At 38.2% G+C, this 23,706-nt stretch overlaps 2 protein-coding genes across 4 annotated transcripts in view; one reads left to right on the forward strand and one right to left on the reverse strand.

Moving 5' to 3' along the window:
• The window catches only part of CACNA1C (calcium voltage-gated channel subunit alpha1 C), a 493,339-nt gene extending 473,446 nt beyond the window's left edge, over positions 1 to 19,893 (reverse strand). For all 3 annotated transcript variants that reach the window (XM_085324022.1, XM_085324021.1, XM_085324020.1), the window contains exon 1: positions 19,666 to 19,893. In XM_085324022.1, coding sequence (XP_085180148.1) covers positions 19,666 to 19,795 — 130 coding nt within the window. In that variant the 5' untranslated portion in view covers positions 19,796 to 19,893. The remainder of the gene's footprint in view (positions 1 to 19,665) is intronic.
• The window catches only part of DCP1B (decapping mRNA 1B), a 46,472-nt gene continuing 29,636 nt past the window's right edge, over positions 6,871 to 23,706 (forward strand). Inside the window, exons 1-3 of the mRNA XM_085324023.1 lie at positions 6,871 to 7,044; positions 8,214 to 8,254; positions 10,774 to 10,901. Coding sequence (XP_085180149.1) covers positions 6,892 to 7,044; positions 8,214 to 8,254; positions 10,774 to 10,901 — 322 coding nt within the window. The 5' untranslated portion in view covers positions 6,871 to 6,891. The remainder of the gene's footprint in view (positions 7,045 to 8,213; positions 8,255 to 10,773; positions 10,902 to 23,706) is intronic.

Consider the following 23,706-nt stretch of genomic DNA (forward strand, 5'->3'; position numbering starts at 1 on the left):
CCTTCGTAAGCTTTACCATCTCCAGAGTCAGATACTAAGCAGCCATAAGCATCACACATATTTCCCTATAGGAATCTCCACAAGCAGCTACAAAATTTTATTGAGGACACTTCAGGCAGAACACCCACTTTTACTCTTTACTTTTCTTACTTTACATCTATAGAACAATATAGTAAATAGATATGATTCGGTATAGCAACAATATAGTGAGTAGATACGATTCACGTAAGGATCCTTGACTATATATCATTTATCTGTATTTCTGTAGTGGTACAACACTCTCACCAGCTCCATTCCCCTTTGCTGTGCCTAATGCTATAAAATGCTTTACCAGCGTCTGTAATAAACACTCATGTTCTGCACAAAAAAAGCAATAGTATTTTTATCAGTCAAGAATGCAGTAATGTGAACTCCCTTAATAAAGTAACTCTACAAAAGCTACAGGTATGATAGTAATTTAGAGCCTTCCCTTCTATGGCTAACACAACCAAACTAATTTGAATATGCAGAGTTTGTTTTCTTAAAAAAGATACTTTGGCACCAAAGCACTTTCCCCTTCTTCAGCTCTCCCCCTCGGGATCCCATTGCCCTGAACAAATACTTCTCTAGGCTTGCCACCAGTTCCTTTGCAGCAACAGCTGCACATCTTTGCAATGACACCATTTCTCTAATGTGACAAGAGCTCCGATGCTAGGTGAGGTGTAAAAATGAGGTCCTGGCTTAATGTAATTATCTAATGGAACTTTTCACATTAGTAAATAAATTAAATGAGGCAATCTTCTCTGTAACTAGTTGGAAAATGGATCTTTTAAAGCTACAGGTGTTTGATTCTGCCAGAATAAACGGTGATTACCAGAAAGACGTGCTTGCAAAGATATTATCTTAGGTAAGATGTAATTAATACTATATCTCATTAACCTATGGGAGATAGCAGGCATAGCCTATCATCAGTATTTTGGTGGTTCGCCTGGCCAATCATCTATCTAAAGAATGAAGCTGATGGATCAAATCAGTTTATGTCACTTTATCAGGATGGCAATAAGGTAATGGATAACAATAGTATTTTATTGATTATAAGCACACACAGCTGTGGTTACAAGATTATGGAGGAACTCAAATACTGGTCCAAAATTATTGCTTACTAATAAGATAATCCAGTGTCAATTTTTAACTATAACTAAAATAGCATAGGATTGAGTAAAGTAGCTTGCAAAGTTAAACTTTAGAAGAAGTATTGCTGAAGGAAGTCAATGATTTCTGATATGATAAATAACTAAAGAAGTTGAAAAAAGCTAATGAGATTTGACAGCATTTCTTTCTTTATTACAACAGGAAAATCAACAATGTGCGTTTATTTGATATGCCCCCAAAGCATTATCAGCTTTGGGAGAGGCTGAAGGAAGTAATTTAGAATTTTATTAGGAGGTGTGACAGAAATTGTATTTGCAATCATATAGAAGTTAGGCAAAGTTTTGGGGAAGAAGTAACACCTTTTATTAAATCAACTAGTATAGTTGGAAAAAATATTTCAGGTACAAAAATCTTTTGTGGCGTCTATAATCTTTTAATTTCTGTCATTCTAAAAGATAAGACACTGAATTATTATTACATTCACTTAAAATATTGAAAGTCTAACACTGATAAAAATCAGAATTTTTACAGACTAAATGTATACAATAATTTTTTTTGCATAACGTTCTAATTCAATTGAACCATATTAGTAAAAGTTCTCCTTTTCTGCTCTTGAAATATATAGTCTTTTCCTGATAATAGAATTTTTCAGCTCTGTATATGGCTTCTGAAAAGTGACTTAAGTTAAATCAAAAAGAATTCTTCACTACAGAAGAGTATCTAAATACGAAGTTATAGAGGCAAAAACTATACTTCAGCTAACTATATTGGTTAGTTTTCTTTAAATTTTTTTTAGACATGCCACTGACAGGAGCTGGGCCTATAAATAGGTAATGCTGAGCATCTTGTAAATAAATACACACACACACACAAAAAAAAAAGTTCAGAAGTTAGTAGCAGAACCACTTAGCAAAATATAAGTCAAAGCAAGAAATAGTATTTTGGTAAGAATCCAGGCCCTTACAAAGGATACAAAACCACAAGGTTCTATGGAAAAATCATAGCAAAATGTAATTAATCATTTCAGACACAGTATGGATAACATCAGAATTTCAAAAGCAACAATGCCAAACAATACCATCCCATTCTTGTGCAGACTAACATACTGCAGAAAATCTCAGAAGAGTCTCATAAACTTCACCAGGGAGCAATGTTACAAACACACATGTGTATACTAACAAGTGAATGTGCTGTGGTTAATTTGGAGGTGGAATGTGAATCAAACTAATCAGATTTAATTTTAGTCTGGGGATTATTTTCAAATAACTGTAACAGATTAAACTACACTGTCTGTCCCTGTGTGTGCTAAAGAACCTTCAGCTAGTAATAAATTACTAACAAAAAGACTAAAACTGCTTTGACCATTAGGATTGGAATTAAAAGGTGATCCAACAATACAACCAACAATTTAGACTTTTGAGCATGATGAATGCATACTCTGAAGTTAGCTACTGAGAGCCTGTAGTAAACGTGGGTTGAAAAGACCATGCATTTCTACAGCACCTGGGAAGGGACGCAGTCAGCCTCCAGCAGACCGCAAAGGCACTGCTTCCCCAACGGTGAGAGGTATCTTGCTGAGGAGGCGTGAACGCATCCCCAGAGATGTGCGGAGCATGGGTGAACCAGCCCTGTCAGATCTGTCTGGCTCCACAAGAGCCACCTACTCACCTACTGTTCTCCTGGAAGCCGGCATGTTGGGAAGTTCCAAGCAAAGATATACAAGTGGCCCTGGATGGAGTGAGATGAGCTTATTAATGCTGCCTTAGCACCTTTCTGCTAGCAGGGGAAGCAGTGATGCCACTGGCCAGAGTGAAAAGGAAATTATGGCAACCTTGGGGAAGGAGTAAGAAGGAAAAACCAACTACCATGCGATAATAGCTCCAGAGGGGTGCAAGATGAGGAAGGGGAGCAAATGAGGTGTTCAATGCTGTACATCTCCTAAGTCAGACCTGCCATTTATTAAAATAATAAAAGGAACTGAATCAAAGAAGGAACTGAATGTGAACAGACAGGAAAGCAGTCAACTGAGGCACAATCTGAAGCAGCAGGATGAACACTTGTTTTTCAATCAGTTCAGCTCCCCAGTCTGCTGGTTCATGCGGTGGCTGCACATGCACTTGTGCCAGAACCGTACAAAGATGCCAGCATGGCAGGAATGAATGCCTGGGACCTGGGACAAGGCCTGCATAAACTCAGCATTGCCACCTAATAAATTCACGTGAAATCATATTGTCAGTGTCAATACTTTGCTGCAGGAAGAAAGGCTCAGCCTTCCCAAGTGACATAGATTCTGAATGTGAAGCAAAGACTTAAAATCTGGTTCGAAGAATTCTTGTGGAAAGGTTTGGCCTAAATACATTAGTGTTTATTATTCAACAGAGACCTTAAGAATGGCATGCTGTGTGGATTTTGCCTTAAACAAGTCTGGATATTACCTACTCAAAATCCCTTTCATACTAAGTCAAAAGCATAGTTTTTTAATAGAATAGTATCCACGTGGGTGGAAAACAAATATGTGACATTCTAATTATATACTTTGTGAAATTACGACATTTTCAAAGCTAAAAAATGACTTTGTTTCATAAACAAATTAGAGCAAAATCATTCTGACTTGATAGTTAGTATAGACCAGTGGATTACAGACTGTAAGCAAATAAATACTGTTTAAAGAATCAATCTCTTTAAACTGTGACATTTTTGCTAAGATGTTCTCAACTTTTTAGATGCAGTGAAAATCTATAGTGTTTCTCTACTTACAAGATTTTGTTAGAAGACTTAAGTCTACTATCAAGTGACCCCATAAAGCAGGGTAAAGCTAACGGTTTTATTAAGTACCTTTGCTTCAGGCTAAATAAAAGGCGCAATTATATCACACTTACACAGGGAAACAGCTGGAACCAGGAGAAGCTTCCATACAGTGCAACAAGTAATATGAAATAGCCTGATCAAAAGCATAAATTCACTGACTATAAATGCAGGGCTGGGAAACTGCCAAGCTCTGTTCAAAAGAGATGCAGTAATCCAGGAAGAACTTAGTACTAAAGGGGAGAGGCAGCCATGACTAGGGCTCTGAGAACAGAAAGGCAAAATTTTTGACAGGCCTGCTTGGAGATTTGGAGCTGGCATTTTTCTCCATGAAGTGCAGGTGAAGAGAGCAGTCTGTACAATGTTCGCATGTGAAGAGAAGTGCACAAGAAGGGAGAAGACCTGACCCCGTCAGCCCGTCTTCCTAAAATACCCCATGTGCAAGGTCTCAAGTGTTCATTACTGCTTGGCCTGACAAAAGGGGAAATGAGAAGTTGTAAAAGTTCAAAGATACTCATTCCTACTTCAAGCATTTTTTTTTCAGTTAGAACAGGGCTGCAATATGTCTTTGCAAATTCTGTATACCACCTTCTCCTATCAGGTAACAACTATGACTACTTGCAGTCCAAATGAATAACCTTTTGAAAAATGGGTTTCTGCAACACATTTCTTCTCATCAGACTTTGCAATATCCTCTCCCCCTTCCCTGTAGGGAAAAAAAAAAAAAGAGCAGAAGAACCTCTTTTTAAAGTATTACTTCTGGAGGTAGCAAAGGCATCTGGAAAGGGAACTGTAGAAGTGGGGCTCCAAGAGTTTGAATCTCCCATGTGTTGGTGACAAAGGTCTCCTGTAAGCAGGAGATGTGACAAAGAATTGGCAAGAGGAGAGTGCTAAGCAGATAAGGAGGACTGTGATTAGGAGTGCCTGCAACCTGGAAATTGAAGATCATTTAACACCAAAAAGCAAAGATTGTGCATCCATTCACTACCTGGGCTATCTTTCCTACTTCATTGTTCTTCCTACCATTCTACTTCTGTCATTTCTAGACCAAGTAGGGTAGTTTCTCATGTCCACCACGAACAATGTATCTTCTTTGTTGTTACAGGATCCATGAGTCGGCCAGAGCTTTGGAGTAAAACCACTTAGAACCAGTTCTCTACCATAAGTATACCAAAAACATCTAAGCAACTTTTGAACTCTAAAGCTATGTTTCATTAGAGTCCTAGATAGAACAAGACAGCTTCAGAAAGAGTGAGGCAAATCATAATAAAATTCTGTAAGGAGGTTCCCCCACACACAATGTACACACCACATACCTGCAGAGCAAGCTGTAGATCATTGCTCTTAGTAAGGCAACTTTCAGTGGCTTTCTGGGCTACAAGAAAACCTACACGTTCCCTCTTGAGTCTCAGAGAAAAGTCTCTTTATCTGACTTTTCTCTCGCTAGCTCCATGTGCATTCCTAACTCAAGAGACTCACTATCCCTGCAGTTAATACTACAAATCCCTAGCTGCTTGTCTCTCAGCTCTCTCCTGTCCCCATGTTACACTACACAGATTTCATCCACTGGGCTTGCCCAGTTGCTCTCAGAGCAGGCGCCTCTGCTTATCCTGTCCCACAGCCTCCATCCAAACCGGGGGGCCAAGGCCAGAGGAAAACAAAATGGAGGTCTTCCTCCCCTACCTGCAGCTACTACCTTTCCAAAAATGTATCGTATCCCATTCTTTAGAAGAAAATACATTGCCCTGGTGGTAACTCCTTGCAAAGCTGCCACTGCAGTCTCATGTGATGAAGTCACAGTTTAGAAAGTCGTGCTCTCACAGGGGGTCAGGCTGGACTGTTAACCGGAACTTTCACATGTAACAGGATGTACTGCGTTTATCTGCATGTCGCAAAAAGCTGATTTGTTGTAAATTGTTGATATAACAGATTAATACGAAAACACATATGGTTGATAGGGAAATATGGTATGTATGGCTGACAGGAAAACTGAGTTCATGGTCCTATCAGTCTGTTCCTCTTGTTTGCTTGGTTGGTGCTCACGTGCTCTTTGTTGCTTATGCGCTGTGCAGAAATGCGCCCGAGTGTATGCCAGCAAATACATATTTATGTATAGATCTTAACTAGCTTATGTTCCCATGCACGTGTGGGGTGCGTTGTGCTGGTGCACGCAAGGTGCATACAGGAAGTACACGCGTGCTTACAGGCACACATGCTAACTTTGTGCGTGCTTGTATACATATTCTCTGCATTGTCACACTGGCGTGCCTGAATTTTCCAGTGCGTGCATATGCTCGTAGACATGAGGCTTCCCTTACACATATTTTGGTGGCTTTCCCTGCTCTTGAAGGTGTATTTTGGAGCATACCAGCCCTTCACCTAGGCGTGCAGATAGGCATAGCATACACGTGCCGGATGCCTAGCTCAACACCTCCAACTCTCACGATTTCGTGGCAAGTCTCTGTAGGGTTTGGCACGCTCTTTTAAAACTCCTGGGGTTTAAAGCTGGGGAACCGGGTTGTTACCGGCGGATCTCAAAGGCCACTCCTACAAGGAAGTCGGTGGCCATCCCAGTGGTGGGGAGAGGCCCGAAAACGAAAGATTTTCGGGGAGCACTGGGAGCAAACAAACGGCCGCGCCGGGTCCCTGCGGGCGCCGTGCAGGGGCGCGGGGCAGGCGCTGAGGAGGGCGCGGGCGGCACCGGCCTCCCTGAGCCCGCGGCCAACGGCCGCCGCGCCAGGCCGGGCTCGCAGCTTGCCTGTTGCCACGGGCAACAATCCCGACAGAGCGGTGCTCGGCGCTCGATTGCTACGGCTGCCTTCCGACTCTCCCGCCCGCTCTCTGGGCGGGAGTAAGGAGAAACCGAGGGGGGCGGGGGAAGAGGGCCACCACCCTTCCTTTCGGCATTGGATTGGTTGCGCCTACTAGGAACCGTGTGTTGTTGTTGGAGGCAAAATGGCGGCGGCGGTGGCTGGGGCCGCCCTGCTGGGCAAGGGGCTGGACATCAGCCTGGCGGCGCTGCAGCAGCACGACCCCTACATCAGCAGCATCGTGGACGTGGCCAGCCAGGTGGCGCTCTACACGTTCGGGCACCGCGCCAACGAGTGGGTACGTGCCCCCCCCCTTCCCCCCCCCCGGCCCCGCCGCGGCGCGCAGCGGGGCGGGGCGTGGCGAGCGGAGACCCCGCCCCCTCGCAGAGAAGGGGCGGGGCGCGTGTGAAGGGGGCGGGCAGAGGGGTGGCCCCGCCCCCGCCGGCGTGGGGGAGGGGGGCGCCGAGGTGTGAGGGCGGTTGCTGCCTCACGGAGTTTGGGGCTTGCTTGTCCTTGGGCTCTTTGGGGCTTCGTGGAGCCCCGCAGTGCCCAGCGGGTGGGTTTGGAAGTGTCCGTGGGGCTTTTTCACTCTGCAGTATCGGAGAGGGGGGATGGGAAGGGGCTGGGTTTTGTTCCAGGCCCATAAGAATGAAGAAATATCTCCTGTTTGAAAATGGTTAGTGACAGTTATAACTGAAATACATGGAGAAATAGGGTTGTGAATGTTAAGAAATGCTTTAAGATAAAGCGATTTAATATATAAAAAAAAGTAATTTAAGATTTAAAAAGTTGTCTTGAGGAATCCTTTGAAAGTTTGAGAGGCTGTTTACGGGTCATTCTTGGATTATTTATTATTGTAAGGTTTAAGGTCTATGCACCCAGCCGTGTTTGCAATATACTTTCTGTATGTTTTCCCTCCCTAATCGGCTTTGAACGTTGCTCGTGAGGAGCAAGTCTGTTTGAAAACTGAGTCAGATTTAAGTCACCCTCAAATGTCGATGAGTGTCGTGTTTAAGCTCGTATTGCCGGCTCTGTAGCCTGAAGCAGCCCGCCCCGCCCCTTGCTGTGTCCTAAAATACTTGCCCCCAGACACAGACCCTTGTATACCTTGAACAGGATATTAAGCCTTACTATCCACTTTGTCACAAAAGTTCGCAGTCTTCTTTGTTTCCAGTGCAGTCTCATCAGTTATCTTGGCTGACAGAGTATAAAAAGATTAGAAATTCACTGTGAGGCTTTATTAAGAAAGAAAAAGCTGATCTAATAGCTTTCCTATCTTGTCATAACACTTGCATCAGTTGAATGGTGACCTGTGCTATTTGTAATTTATCATCACCATCCATAAGGTAGGGCTTAATTATTTTTTCATTGCTTAAGTCAGAGAGGTGTAACTCCAGTTGGTACTGTTAAAATAAAGATAAAAGAGACATATTTATGCCTGAACTTTGTAACGTCCTTTTTGTTTAGGAGAAGACTGATGTGGAAGGAACGCTGTTTGTTTACACAAGGTAAGCATGTTATGTTTTCATGCCTGAACATGAAACCTCTGGATGTAGAAAACCTAGCTAGGTAACAGTTTGGCCAAATGAAGTAACATGCTCAAATCCTGTCATATTCCAAAGTGAAAAGAAATTGAATACTGAAAAAAAAGACAATACACAGAAGAAAACACTGAGAAAGAGGCATCACCTAGAATGTGGATAAGACTTCAAAATGTAGTTTGAAACTCAGTGTGGTTGAACCAGAGAAATCTGTGATATTGTTTTAAATAGGATGTAGCATTTTTTCCTTGAAAACATGTCTGAAAAAAGAGTGAAGAAAACAATGATGTTCAGTAAGGGTAGGGAATGACAGGACTTTTTTTTCCCCCTGTATAGAGGAACATTCATGTTACTTGAATCTGATTGCTAATTTTCTGTGCATATTTCCTCCACAGTTTTGGATTTTTTTAATGCTTTTGTTATGTAATGGCTGTGGTTATGGAATATTTTATATAATTCATATGTTTAGGTATATGTTTTATTTGCAGATTTTTTGCTTCCACTTCAATGTTTTTACTTAGGAATATGGCTGTTGAGGAGATGAGAAATTCTTGTGATGTTCAGAGATTTTACAAAGACAATACTCTTTGGATCATCCATCAGATCATCTGTTCTAATATTCTATGTACTAGATCTGTTGTAAAGCCTGCCTTGTGTTCGGACAGGGTTTCCAAGGTAGTGCCCCAGCATTTTCACATGACTAATGTTAAAAGCATAAAATGACTCAGTTAACAGATCTTGCAGTAGCTGCTGGAAGGGACACTGAAGCAGATAAACATATTTTCTTCTTCAGCTTTTATGCTTTTGAGGATCCAATAGGAGTACTGAGAAAGCAAAGGATTCTTTTGAGTAGGCAAGTGACAAACTGACACTGAGGAGGCACAAGAGAATTTGAATTGTGTGAGGTGGGAATGCTGATTTTAATCTTTTGAGCTCTTTCCTACCAGCAGCAGGAATCATTAGCAGTAATTTTTCTAACCTCCTTTTAGGTAAGTGAAGAGGAACAAAAAGATGATATGAGATGCTGTAAAAATTACCGCTGCAAGATGAAAGAACTGGCCCTTGTTTGTGCTAGCAGTAGCATGAAGTGCCTAGCTTTGTACTGTACAACAGAAGCAGTATTTCTCTGGGATGTTGGATTTAGATGCCTGGAACTGACAACGTGTAGGCCTGGCACTTCTACGACCTGTGTTCTTCCATTGTTCTTTTTGTTCCCTGTATAGAAGGGAAGCTGAGGAAGATTTCATTTTCATCAAAGATTCCCACCGTTGCTACCCTACAGAGAACAATACTGAACAGGTTATGAGCTGTGGGTGACATCATGTGTTGACCTCCCCCTGAGTTTCAGTTTTAACTTTAATTTTCGGTAGCTTTGAACAAAGTCATAAAATCCTGTTGGAAAAACATTGCCACCAGACCATAGGTTTGTCACAGTTACCATTGTGATAAAGTAGGGTGACCATTTTACTTAAGCTGTTTTATTTATCACTTATCCCATCTTTGAGAATTCTCAGGAAGTTTCAAAAATCAGACTTGCCACTGGGTTAACACCAGTGGAAGTAGATTATTTAAAAACAAGAAAGGGAAAAAAAGTGAATCACTGGCTGTTGCAAACCTTAAGAAGAATCCTTGTTTGCAACAACCCTTTTGTTTGATTTTCTATTGCCTCCCATCCTGTAATGCAGGTTCCTGAACTTTGGATTTCATAGAGACATCCACCCACCAGCGATTACCAGAGTTGGCGCTTTTCCCAAACATTTAGCCATTATCTTGTCCTTTACTGTCAAACTCAGTTTGAAAATGGTATCTTCTGTCAGAATTGGTGGTAGGGGTAACACTCACGTTAACATAAATTATCTAAGTGACTTAGGAGTATAACCCCTATGAAACAGCATATTAGGATTTGTGTTTTTATACTTTAGATGGTATTGAAAATCCCGTCTGGAATGATTGTTATCCTATATAGTTGTTTCCTGAATATTAAACAACAGGCTGTCTCTGGCCCATGACTGTATCTTTCTAATTGCTGTTTACAGTTCTACAGTCTACCAAGAAACCATAGGCTAGATTTTGATGTTTGAGTAGTGTGGTGCTAGTGGTCTGGGATGAAGTGTCATTTAGTAATATATTTCCTGTTCAGATGTTGTAGCCCTTATAATACAATGTAAAAATGATTATGATTAATGCAGTGTGTGTGTAATTCTTGTGACTAAATCTTTGGGCCTCAAATGGTAGTATTACAGATGCTGCATACTCTCCGCAGTTACTGTGAACATGGTGCTTTGGTCATGTCTCCTACAGAATGTTTTGAAATAATTAAAAGGATTACATGAAAGACTGCAAGGCTCAGTTGTTATTTCCTTGACAATTAAATTAGATTTTCGAAATACTGTTAAAAAAGAAAAACAGTTTTGGAGAACTGTACAACAAAAAATTAGTCATTTCTGTTTTTCTTTGACCTGGTATTTCTACTTGATAATTTTCAGATCAGCTTCTCCAAGGCATGGCTTCACAATTATGAACAGGCTAAGCATGGAAAATCGAACAGAACCAATTACTAAAGACCTCGATTTCCAACTGCAGGATCCTTTTCTGCTTTACAGAAATGCCAGATGTAAGTGTGTGATATGTTGGGTTAAATGTTTAGTCAGCTCTTCTTCAGAGTCTCTTTTCTGTTTAAGACAGTCTAAGTCATTAGATTACAGCTTTCAAGGACTGAAACTAGCTGGCTAATAGCTATAATTGAAGGAATACTTTTTTGTTGTTGTTATTTTGACATGCTGAAAGAGAAAAGTCTCTCAGTGCTTCCTAACATACCACTTTTCTCAAGAAAGCATTTAAACATGCTTAACACATAATCTTTCCCTTAATTGACAAATAGTAGATTTTTATGGCAAAGTGTGTGTGTTGGATGTACATATTCATACAGATAGTGTTTGTGTTTTGAATATACTTCCGTTGGTGTTGGGAAGTCTTGTTGTAAAGAAAATCTACTGAAAGTTGGAGTGATGTATGTGATCTTAGTGTTCTGCATAAAGATAGACAAACGTAGCCAATTCAAACCCTGTCTCTGTTCCAGCTCCAAATTACTGTCCTTACAGCAGGTTTTAGAAAGGGTTACTTCTGGACTGTTAGGGGTAACTGACCTGAGAACAGTGCTAATACGGAGTTGAGCCTCATTTAAGCCCTGATGAGAGAAAAAGGTAGTACTTTGGGCTCTGTGCTTGTCTTATATAATTATCAGGCTTCTATGTAAGAATTGGCATATATCAGGCAAACTCAGAATTGAGTGGTAGATATGAGTATGCTGTACATACAGATATAGACAGAACCATTGCAACATGCAATTATATGTGAATGAGCATTTATAAATATACATATTTATGTCTGTACTTGGAAGTAGAGCTGTACTGTGATCTGTTCTTTGTGTTTGGTGCATAAAAGCTGATTCTAAAAATTCTGTGTATGACCTCTGATCCAGAAGTGTTCCCTCTGAACAAAGTAAAAACTGAGGAAAGTCATGGCATCCAAGGCCATGCAGTTTTGATAATCTGTTAGATCTTTCTATTTCCTAAGCTCAATGTGGAGCTTGAAAGCTCCACAGCTTGAAAGCTCCAGATCAGGAGGGAGCTCTGTTGCTCGCATATGCTATGTGGCAGAAATAATAATGGTGTAATAACATTTTAAATACTCTCAGAAACAGATTATTTGAGATGCTGAAAAAGAGGTGAAATTCTCCCTTTTAATTTCCCAAGTAAACGGAAAAGAAATGCAGACGTCTCCAGGTACACTAGACAAGACATGAAGATTTTAAGCAGTGTTAAGTACCACAAGACTCGTTTATCCTATATGATTTTGATGAGTCTCTCCTATGTATATAGGGTTTTTAATCTCATTTTAAATTCCTGGTAGGAATTTGTATATGCATATACTAATATTTGCCTTTTGAAGTTAAACCTATTTTTTTTAATTTTTGTTGAGACACAATTTTCATAAAGAATAAATAGAACTTGTCTATTACTACTCTCTGTGCTGACATAATAGAAGTAAGACAGTCTTTAATCTGAACACCATGTATAAACAGCTTTTTTTTTTAACAGCAGAGAAGATTGTTTGCTTGGTTTTTGAGGTGCAAACAATTTGTTCACTAAGAGATGTCAGAATTTAGGTTTACAGGGTCTCAAGCACAGGTATTAACGTATGCTTCTGAGCAGTGGGCTTGTGTTCAAGTAACCTGCTTGGGCCCTTTTTGGCTAATTGTGTAACAACAAAACGCAGAAGGCTTCCTTTCTGAATTCTTCTGTCTAAACAAGGATTCTTTTAGGGCAGGATTTCCATCTGACAATTCAAAGCTGGATTTTTTTGAAAAATTCATTGTCAGTCAGCCTCTGCAAAGTTAGAGTAGTCCATTGGTACCTCTCTGCTCTTCTGTGCAGGAGAATTTTACTGAACCCTTCTATGTTCAGCTTTAAGACCTGTCATGCAAAATGGACTAGTCAGCTAAACGCACCAAGGGATTCATTTCCCTGAATTAGTTAATGGCCCTTTTTGCTAGTAGATTCACAAATCTGTACTAGGAGGCACTATCTTGAAGAATTTTCAGTGTACATTAAAGAACAAACCCAACAAGCATACCAAACCAAGGGAATGGAAGCAGGAGGATTGGAGCAGAGGAGATGAAAGCATATCTTCAGGGGTGACCTACATCGACAATTTGCCAGCACCAGTATGAAGTTACCAGCATTTCTGTTTCTCAGCCACAAGAGCCAGTGTATTTTTGGCTTCATGGCGCTCTTCGATGTATCATTCAGTTGAGGAGAAGCATGAATAAGAGCGTACTAAAACCCCAGCTACTGTACTACTAGTTTTTCGAGGTCTTCAGCCATAGTTTTGGTAGGTCTGTTTTCTCCAGAGTTAACTGCTGCATCTGACTATAGAGAATTCTGTCTGTTACTTAATTTGTGCATTCTATTATGTGAGAAGCGGTTCATGTTTGCTTTAGTAAAAAGTCCACTAGTTTAAGATATCGGGTAGTATCGGGGCATTCCATGTATACGGATACATGTTAATACTAGTTATTTATCTTTCTAGAATAGTCTTAGAAGATTTAATCCTTAGTTCTCCAAAAAAGCTGAAGCTATTGGTAGTTTAGAAGAACAACTTTTTTTCTCAGCCTTTCATGGAAAGAGTTATGTCTCTAGAACAAACTGGGTTTACAGACCCATAGAAGAAGAGTTATTTACTACCTCATTTGACCTTTGCAGGTTTTCTTTAGGTCATCCTGATAGTTTACATGGTGATTTCTCCACTAAGATGCAGCTAACTTCAGACCTTTTCTTCCTTATTGTATGTTTGAAAGTCTTTACTACATAAAATAAACTCCTCAACATTAAATATCCATCTTCACTGAAGTCTCAACCAAACATGATTCTGAATATCCACCTTGAATTTTTGCTATAAATATCTTCATTGAGTTTTGCTTTGTTATACAACTTCTGTTTATCATTTTTGCTAAACTGAGGCTTTAGGCTTTTTCCTTATTAAATTGAGTTTTCAAATTCAAAACCTATTCTTTTTGGGCACTAGTGTTACATTGTTATTTTTATTTCCTGTTTCCAGATACTAAGAGAGGACTATTCAGTAATAGCTGTTTACTTGGCTCAACCTTGTGCAGTTTTGAAGTAGCACTTAATGGGATCTGGAAACAAGTTACCTTTTCTAATCTTTTGTTTGAATTAGTTACTTTTTACTCTATTTGTCATAGAAATCTTATTAGATATGACATAACTAGCACTATTTCCTCTGTTCTAATTGGCATAGTTCCTTTCTCATACAAGAAGATCTGTATTCGATTTTTGTGAAAATATAAATTTCAAAAAACACAAAATCCAATATCTGGAAGAATAAGAAAGTCCTGTAAAGTCTTTTGTTTGTTGCAATGTTATGAATGTTTGTTGAAACTAGTTTTATTTCAGTAGAACTGAGTATCTACAGTTGGTTGTATCATACAATTTAAAATAAATGCTCTTGGCAGCCAAAGGGTGTTACTTTTGCACTGGACAAGTCCCCCAACATTTTGCCATGTTATACTTACCATTTCAGAAAGACTGCTTTGCACCCACTCTATGATTACAGTAGAAAAACCTATCCAAAATGATATATAACAAAAGTAAAGTTTATGAATACTTAAAAAAGGACTATTTTGATCTTTTTACTATATTGGGTTTTATATAGCTTCTATTTTTTCCATATGATCTTCTGCTGTCCTAGTGGTCTAAAGTCTATTGTCTAAAAACGTTGGTGCAGACACCTACAGTCTCATACCAGGACTTTTCAGGCTAGATTTGGGAGCCCTGCCAGTTAATGTTTACAGTGATCCGCTATTTAACATAAAAGTTTGTGTCTGTTAAAGTAAGGTTAGAACTAGGCGTATTCATTTAAAAGCCAGAAGGGAAGCTCAGGTTACAGAGTATTTGATGCCAGAAGAAACCCTTTTCTAAGTACACCAAAAACCAAACGGTTTACAGATCAAATAATTATTTTCAATATGATCCTTAAACTTGTGTAGTTAACTGTGGTTTCAGACACTTTGTCTCTCTGAGAGCAAATAAAGATGGTGGTTTTAGTTATTTGTTTAGATGATCTAATGTTTTAAAATTTTTAAAGGCAATTCCTGGCTTATGTTTTTGACTAGTTTTTAATTCATAATTACTACTTTTCCCTCCTAATCTTGGTGGTATTTATTGTGGAAACCAATGTTTGGAACCTGTTGCTCTAGACTTTATGCTAATTAATATGAAATAATGCAGTCGAATATGCGTAAATGTAATTCTTGTTTAAGCTAATATCAGTTTCTCCTTTCGGCAATGATCGAGAGCTGTGGTGATAGGATTATTATATAGTTGAAGTACATCATACCAGTTGTATATGGGTGTATGCTGGGTTAGAGAATTATTTCTTGAGTTGACTGATTTATCATCTTATCACTGTATACTGGTTTTTGTATTTATAGAACAGGGAGAACTTGAGGAAAACTAAGTTGTATATCTTGGAGCTCAGCTCAACTTTAGCGTTCTAGCTGCCAGAAGAAGATACAAGGAAGTGGACACAAGCAGAACAGCCATGCCTACTTTTGGTGAAACTGCGTAGAGACAAGTGGTACCTACATAACCTCATAGTAATCTGGTTTAACTAGCCACCATCTGTCTGTCAGGACCCCTCAAATTTAGTGTCACTTTCCCAGATTCCCACACTGCAAAGATTTGCAGTAGATGGAGGGAGTTTGGCAGTTGTCCATAGACATAGCCAGAGTTTTGGGGGGGGGTCTTCCTCCCCTCCCCCACCAGAAATATTTTTTTCCCTACGTCATGATTATTCCAGAAGGAAAATTTTTCCAAAAGTATGTTGAGGGCAAGTGAAATGGAAAGGAGATGTTTAGGAAAAGACAGTTGTCAAACTAGATTTTTTTTATTCTTAGTTTCTGTACTACAGTCTCCTAGAGCCCTCTCAGCTGGAGGAGCTCATTTTTTCCAAGGCTGAGAGGGATCCTTTCAGATCACCCTTCTGATTAAGCACTAAGTAGCTAGTAAGTGCCCCACTTGAGCAGGCATATATGAAGACTTATTGATCCTCAGGTAGACTCTAAAAACATTTCTCTTCTAAGAAACTTCTTCTTGGAATACTATTAGAAGTTTACTTTCCTAGGGAAAAGAGGAGTCAACGGTATAAAAGTTCAGTAAATCCTGTAAAAAAGAATAACGGATGTTAAAAAAAAAATTCCCCTGAAATCTGTTCTGATGATATCCTACATTGTGTATTCTAGAATTCAATATTAGTAAAACTCTTCTTTCTTCTGAAGTGTGTTTCTATTTGAGAAAGAAATCAGTATTTGGTGGTTAGATCTACTTTCTGTATATATTTGGTTTCAGTCTTGTGTGTCATGGTCAGTAAACAAAAACTTGCTCAACTATTTCCATTGAGACAGGGAAAATAGATTTGTTTGTTTTAGGCTTTCTTTTTATGATGTAATAAAACTTCAGAGTTTCTATTTGCTTTTTGGTTTTGGTAAAAATGTCAGTTTAAATTGGAGAACTTTATTAGCCTTTTACCCACCAACACACAGTATTCTGATCGAATAATGAAAAAGAACAAAATGACATTCTCATTTGGAACCTGTTGCTCTAGACTTCATGCTAATTAATATGAAATAATGCAACAGAATATGCATAAATATAATTATTGTTTAAGCCAATATCAATTTCTCCTTTTGGCAATGATCGGGAGCTGTGGTAATCGGATTATTATATAGCTGAAGTACATCATATCAGTTGTGTATGGGTGTATGCTGGGTTAGAGAATTATTTCTTGAGTTGACTGATTTATCATCACTGTATACTGGTTTTTGTATTTATAGAACAGGGAGAACTTGAGGAAAACTAAGTTGCTAGCACTGTTAAGAATAGATATTATTTTCCTTTTTTAAATTTAAAAGGAAAACAAATTATACACACTGAAAATGCATTGATATTGCAATAGGATTGAATTCCAGAAAATTAAGGTCATATTTCTGACAGAATTAACTTTGTCATGTTGTATGCAATTTTTCTAATCTATTTTACAATTTGTCTGTAACTTAACTACTTTACAGTTTTGTCATGTGCACATTTTTTGGAGAGGAGTAAATAAGCAGAGAGTGGGAAGAAAGTTGCTTATCTAGTTCTTGGTGACTTTTTTTTTTTTTTTTTTTTTTTTTTTTTTTTTTTTTTTTTTTTTTTTTTTTTTTTTTTTTTTTTTTTTTTTTTTTTTTTTTTTTTTTTTTNTTGTCTTTTGAGATGCTGTCTTGCATTCAGTTAAATGACTTCCTTGTACCTTCTCTCAGAATTTATCTGTTCTTAGATTGGTTTGTAACACTTCTACTAGCCTACTGCTATGCTTCCCATATACTGTCTCCTTTTCTGTTCTGTTCTTCACTCTACTGACTTTAATGTGCGTAGATGGTAAAAATTACTTCAGAAGGTCAAGAAAAATAATAAATGACCCTTCAGAAATAGTGTAGGTATTGATTTACTTTTTTTCTACAACTTCGTTAGGTTTTTCCAATTCTGTGTCTCAGTTTTCAGTGATATGTAAAAATCTTTAATGTTTGCCTGTAGATGTATAAAAACAATATGGTAACCTGATGGCATAATTGAGCACTATTTTGCATTTAGATGTGGTTGGACACACAGCAGTGCTGCTTTACAGCAGCAGATTTGTAAGATCAGGATTGCCGATCTTGCTGCCTAATGCTTAGTTAGCTTGCTTATTTTAGAATATACAAGCTGGTATGACTCTTTTTGAAGTATGTGATTAAGCTCTGCTTGATTCTATGGGAGTAGGATTTGATTTTTAATGTTACGTGATGTCTGTGGAAACATTTATTGCTGAAAAGGGATGCTTATTTGCAAATTACTATAAAATAAATAAATAGAATGAAAAAACAGAGTAGAAAAGTAGAAGATACTTTTCGGTAACAATCTGTAGTTTATCATATTATCGTCTTTACCAGGCTCTTTATCTAACTGAAGTTAGCCCTATTTTGAGCAGTGTTCGGCTAGATGACCTCCAGATGCCTCCTCCAAACTAAACTATTAATGGCATTCTAGGATTATCAGGTATTGGTTAGTTCTGCTTCAAGGTGCTTGGGATTTTTTTGTACTTAGCGTGGAAAGGACATGTAGGTTTACTATATTCAGATTTAGATTTCTAGGGTTCAAATCACAAGAGAGAAAGAAGGAATTAATAGTCTGTTTTTTCCTTTTAAGCAAAACTCTTTGTATATAATACTATTAAGTATTTTTAAGTGATATTTTTTCCCTAGGGCTTTCTTATTGTTCATGTTTTCCCTTAAACTACATACAACACATTTTCAGTGCAAAATTGTAAATCCAATTTTGAAGGTCCTATCTTAAGACATAAAAATCTTGATGTGGAAAACCATGTCACTTGTTTCCCCCTTCAACTCGGCCCAAATATACAAGGATTCTTTTCAGACTTTTCTAAAAGGTTGTATTTGTCGTCTCCTCCTCACCCTTCATATCCTGAGATTTTTGTCCGAGGTGTGGAATCTTCCAACTGTAAAGCAAGTAATTTAGAAAGCTTTGCGTTTGTAAAGTGGTTTTATAATGGTAGGAAGTTTTGCAACTAAAACTGCAATGAGTGCAGCCATCTTTTGCTCTAATGACATGTGTGTTTATGTTGTGTAATGAGAGTGGTCAAAATTATAAGAAAAAGTGTGGTACTGCTACCAGATTTTTCAGTTATGTGGAATGATGGAGTCCAGTTTGAAAGGCAGTGAAGCTTATGTCATGTGAGAAGAAACAGACTAAGGATTTGAGATAAAAGTGCTACGTAGTTTTTTGGTGACTGAGAATTATTTTGTGTATGGTAGAAGTGTATACCAACCTGGGAAAGTGAATTAGTAGAGAAAGTATATGGAATAGAACTAAAAGCATTTATCAAGTACCCTGCAGTTGTGGGTGAGTTTCTGAATAGAATGGAAAGAGCATAATACTGCGTATATCTGCTAAACACAGTCTTAGTTTCCCATTTATGGATGTCAGCACATAAGTAGCGTATTAGCTTGTCTGGACGTTTACTGCTGAGAGTGTACTGCCAACATGAGGAATTCCGGACATCTTTTCAAGATAAGATAGGCATATGATGCAGTAAAGCTCAAGAGTTAAAGTCGGAACAGATTTTTTTTTTAAAGGGTCTTTTTCATGTGACTACCTGTACACAGTCTTCTTTATACATACCTCCTTGTGTAGTATAAAATAGCAGATGTTTCCACATCAGTGAAATTACATATGTGAACACTTAAATACTTACATAAGCAAAATGTTTGATAACTAATTACTTTTTAAAAACCACTCGTATAACCCCCTTTTCAGATTAACCCCTTTACTTGCAGATGTTTGCATTTAATATATCAAGCTTTCAGGTAATGTTTTAAACTTCTTAGCCTATTCACTTACAATAAAAACTTTTTCATGTTTGCTACTCATACCTGCATGCCTATGCGTTTATTTTTTACCCTAGAGTCAAAGGAGAGGTGGGAGAATGATGTTCTTTAGATGCTTAAAAGACCGTATATTACCAAGAGAAGCTGTCCATTTGCATCTCCACCAACTGGAGAATTACCAGAGTTCTCTATACCATATTGTAGTGTAATCACATGCATGACTTTAAAGTACATTATCCCACACTATTACTTCGCATTATTAATGCTATTTCATACATGATACAGACTCTTCTATTTAAATAGAAATGGAATACTTATCACAGGAGATAGATTCTCATGCAGTCTGCATGCACACAACTCTGTAGTGCTGTCTTACCTCCAGGTTTGATGTAGAAGCAGTTGAGCTGAGTTTCATGCACCAGCTTCCCCTTATACTTCGTTTCAGGTTCCGCTGGCAAGTGGCTGGTTAGCGGGTGATACGCTTGCCGAACAAAGGCTTGAAACATTTTAGAATTCCAAAGGAGCTTTATAACAGCTGAACCAGGGTATATTTTCTGCGTATATTAAATGAAAATTCCTTTTGGTTGTTTCTTGCTTTAGAAATACTTAACTTCTGTGCAAGACTATTACTTTAAAACCTCGCTGTTGTTAGAACTGCTGGCAACTTAGTGCTTTCATCTAGAAACTATTTTCTAGCTCTTGGAAATCTCAGCAGTATCTCTTGCATTATCCTTCCTTTCCTTGCTCTTCACTCCTAATCCTTTCCTTGTCCTCTGTGTCTAATACTCAGTTGGAGCCTTCTCCTCCCCCTGTGGTTTTTCAGGAAAACTTGGATTGAGAAGTGAAGATAATGGGCGCCATCCACCCGTCAGCTCATCACCTCACCAAGCCATGACAATCTCTGGTTTCTGTATATCAGCACGAACTTCTCTGATAATATCCTCTTGTGTTTGAAAAAAATAGGTTTGTCTAGTAGGACGTGGACTGCACTCCTGACATAGCCAGAAAACTTCTCTTGGAATGCAAGCTTGCTTGTTCTCAGTCTCTTTTATATGTGTGTGTATATATATAAAAATACTTGTAACCTTCTCTTAATGGGAAAGAGTGTAGCCTACAGCACATATGCAGACTCCTCACTTCTGTCTACTATTGATTTAATATAAGCTCTTGACTGTCTCATCAGCTTTGCCTTCATCAGTACAAGTCTTAAATCAGCATTAAACAGTATTTTTCAATTGTGGGAGGAAAAAAAAAGAGAAACCTTTTTCAAGTATAAGATAGCATACCCTTTAAAGGACAAGGAATGTGGTCTATATAGAAACCCGGTGCAACTGTTCCAGTGGAATTTCGCTAAGGCTCAAATGCTGTGTTGCTTTTTTGTCTTAAGAGGCATACAAACTAGTAACAGTGTTGGGCTTAGTATTTGCTATCTGCTGTGCTTTAATGGTTATGGCTGCAACCCAGTTGTTGGGTTTACAATGCAGAGCTTGCTTTAATACAATGTAACAGAATATAAAGTCTTCACGCCATTATGTATTGCTTAAAATTAATCTTTACAAAAAATGTGTTTGTACCTGCTATCTTCATTATTTTAGACATATATACTCCTAGGTCTTTTAGAGTTTGTTTCAGTAATCCTTTTACATAGTAGAGATATTATTCATACGAATAAAAGCAGCCACAGATCTAGTAGGTAGGGGAAGGGGAAAAAAATAAGTGATGTAAGACACATGCTTCAGGTCAGATGTTGACAGTAAAGGGGCTAGGAAGATTCTTCCTGTGAATCATCTGGTGCCAGTCATTGTCTCATACAGGATATGGACTTTCAATTTGAGCTTCACCAATTCTTTTGTCTCTGTTAAGCAACTGCTTTTCTGTAAAATTTCAGGATTAATTGATTAACAAAATATAGTGCTAAATCCTGTACACAGGAATTCGAATGCCTTGTGGCATCTTTCAGTGGGAAGGCTCTTGAAGCTTTGTAATAATTAATTAGAAAAGGAGGAGAGATAACATTGGATTTTATGTAACATATATGCTTTCAGGCAATGCTTTACTTCTTTTTGCTTTTCAGTTGTCATCTCTTCTGTTTTTATTCTGATTTCTGCCACATGAGTATTTTGTACATCTCCTTGCCATACTGAACACAAAGTTGAGATTCAAGTTTCTACTGAGCAAGTTAGAAGTAGAAGGAGGCCACAAAAAGAGAATGAGGAAGCAGAAGGGGAAAATTACTGGTATGTTTTATACCGAAGGGATTATGCATGGGTTGATAAACACAGTTGACTTCTGAAAAAAAAACAAGTGATACAGTTTTACTTCCTTTCATACTTCCTGCATGAAAATAATGCAATGCAATTGCTGTAACAAAAATCTCCTGATGCATAGTTCCAAATCTGAACTTGAACTGAAACATTTCTCTATTCAGCAGTGCAAAAATTGCAGAGTATCTCCCAGCATTGCTTCAGTATTTTAAAATGTCTAACTGCTAATATAACATAAATTTGGTAAATATGGATTTTTGGATGCTCTCACCCGTTGGATTACAGATCTAAAACAAAGAAATATTTTCAAGGTAACAAACTTGATCATAAAAGGTATATTCTGTTTCTCCCTCTGTTTCTCCCTTGTGCACACATGCATCTGCAGACACGCACACATGCACACATTGCTTTGCACAAAAGAAGGTAGAAAAGTTAATATTCATTTTTAAAGATACACAAATACCTTAAAAAGGAAAAAGCAGTAAAGTGGTTTCAAAGAGGTGATATCTGTATCCTCTTGAAAGAAAAAATGCAATTTTCACAAGAATAAAGTAGATCATAAAATAAGCTTAATAAAATTTAAATATGCATACAGGGTAAAATGAAATTTTCAATGGCAGCTCCATAGTTTGGTCAAAGTAACTGAAGACGATATAATGGCTGACTGTAACAGAAGAAATGACTACAAAGGAGTGCAGATTTTTTGGGGGGTGGGCAGTATTGAATAAAACAAGTCTTAAAAGGCTATGGCAAGTAGCCATTGTAAAAGCAATGACATAAGCTATACTGTAAACAGGAGCTACGAATTGTGAAATTCTGCCCCCCCTCCAAAAATATACGTATATATATATAGTAGTTGACTTTTACATTTGTCTATATCTCTAGGGCATTTGTTTTATTTTTCTAACCTTTTTCAGAAAGAAGTTGATTGCGTAGGAAAGATGGTGAGATGGTGAAGTTGACTGCCTCCAAAATGTTGGAATGTGCAGGGTATACAAATGGAAAAACAGAGTTTTGTGGGTTTTTTAGTTTTGTCAATGTTATGATATTCTTTAGATATTACACACATTACAAGAACAAGAATATGTTTTCAGTCAAGTTAGACTGTTGTTGCATGTTGACAGCTTCATCCTGATCTGCAAATGTATTTCCATTAATTAGGATCTGAAGATACGCAATGGAAAAATAAGTGAAATGAGATCACAACAGTCAGAATTTTAAACAACAGCTATAGTTGAGGTTGCTTATTTTCATAATAAATCCTTGTTTCAAGTTGTTCATAATTTTGCTTGACTTGAACTGCTTTGGATAAGAGCTCATCAGAGTGATTATAGGAAAACTTCAGGATTCAGGAAAAAATACCATAACTTAGTCTTGAATGCTTACTTAAGGGTGAAAGACTTCTTTCCCCTCTTGCCCCCCCCTCCCTTTTTGGGGGGTAACAGAAAAAAATATCACCCATAGAGTTTGAAAACCTGAAGGTAGCTCTGGGATGAGAGATGTTCTTTGGTAGGTACCTCAGAGAGGAACTTTTCAAAATTTGGGGGAGTATATTCTTAGATTTGGCTGAATTATGAATCCATGAAAACTGCAGTGGTAAAATCCTGTCGAGTCTTCTATCAGTCCTTCAAGTATGTCATTAACACTGGAGCAGCCTTCATCCCCACAGGACTAGAACACCAGATAATCCATAAGATACATAACAGAAGCTGCCACTTACCTTAGCTAGTGGAAGGCAGGAAGTATAAAGGCTAGAAATAGAGAAGATGAAGGCAGCTCTCAGTTATATTCTCTAAAATAAAAGCAAACTGTTTTTTTTTTCATCTCCCAGGCTGGAAGAGCAGTGGTGCTTCCTATTGTCCCTTTCGCCTCAGTTGAGAAGGGGAGTTCTTCTCATTGCTTTAACTTTTAGGGTGATGTGCGTATCATCAAGGTTCCAGTTTAAAGTTTTCCACTGGTAATTAACTGTTCTGTGAACTTTATAAACAATATTACTGAGAAAAGTCTTCAGAGGTAATCCAGTATAACTTCCCTTTTTACAGCTTCATAACTTGTAAAAGTTAATTTCTAGCATTCTGGGAAGAAGCCTGTATCTGTAAGTGCTGGATGGGTGGTAGATATAATCTTAAGATGATTTTGTGCTCATTGAGTAC

Source organism: Rhea americana, unplaced genomic scaffold, assembly GCF_003343005.1.
Source record: "Rhea americana isolate MKP2758 unplaced genomic scaffold, rheAme1 scaffold_9, whole genome shotgun sequence".
In the NCBI taxonomy this organism is placed as follows: domain Eukaryota; kingdom Metazoa; phylum Chordata; class Aves; order Rheiformes; family Rheidae; genus Rhea; species Rhea americana.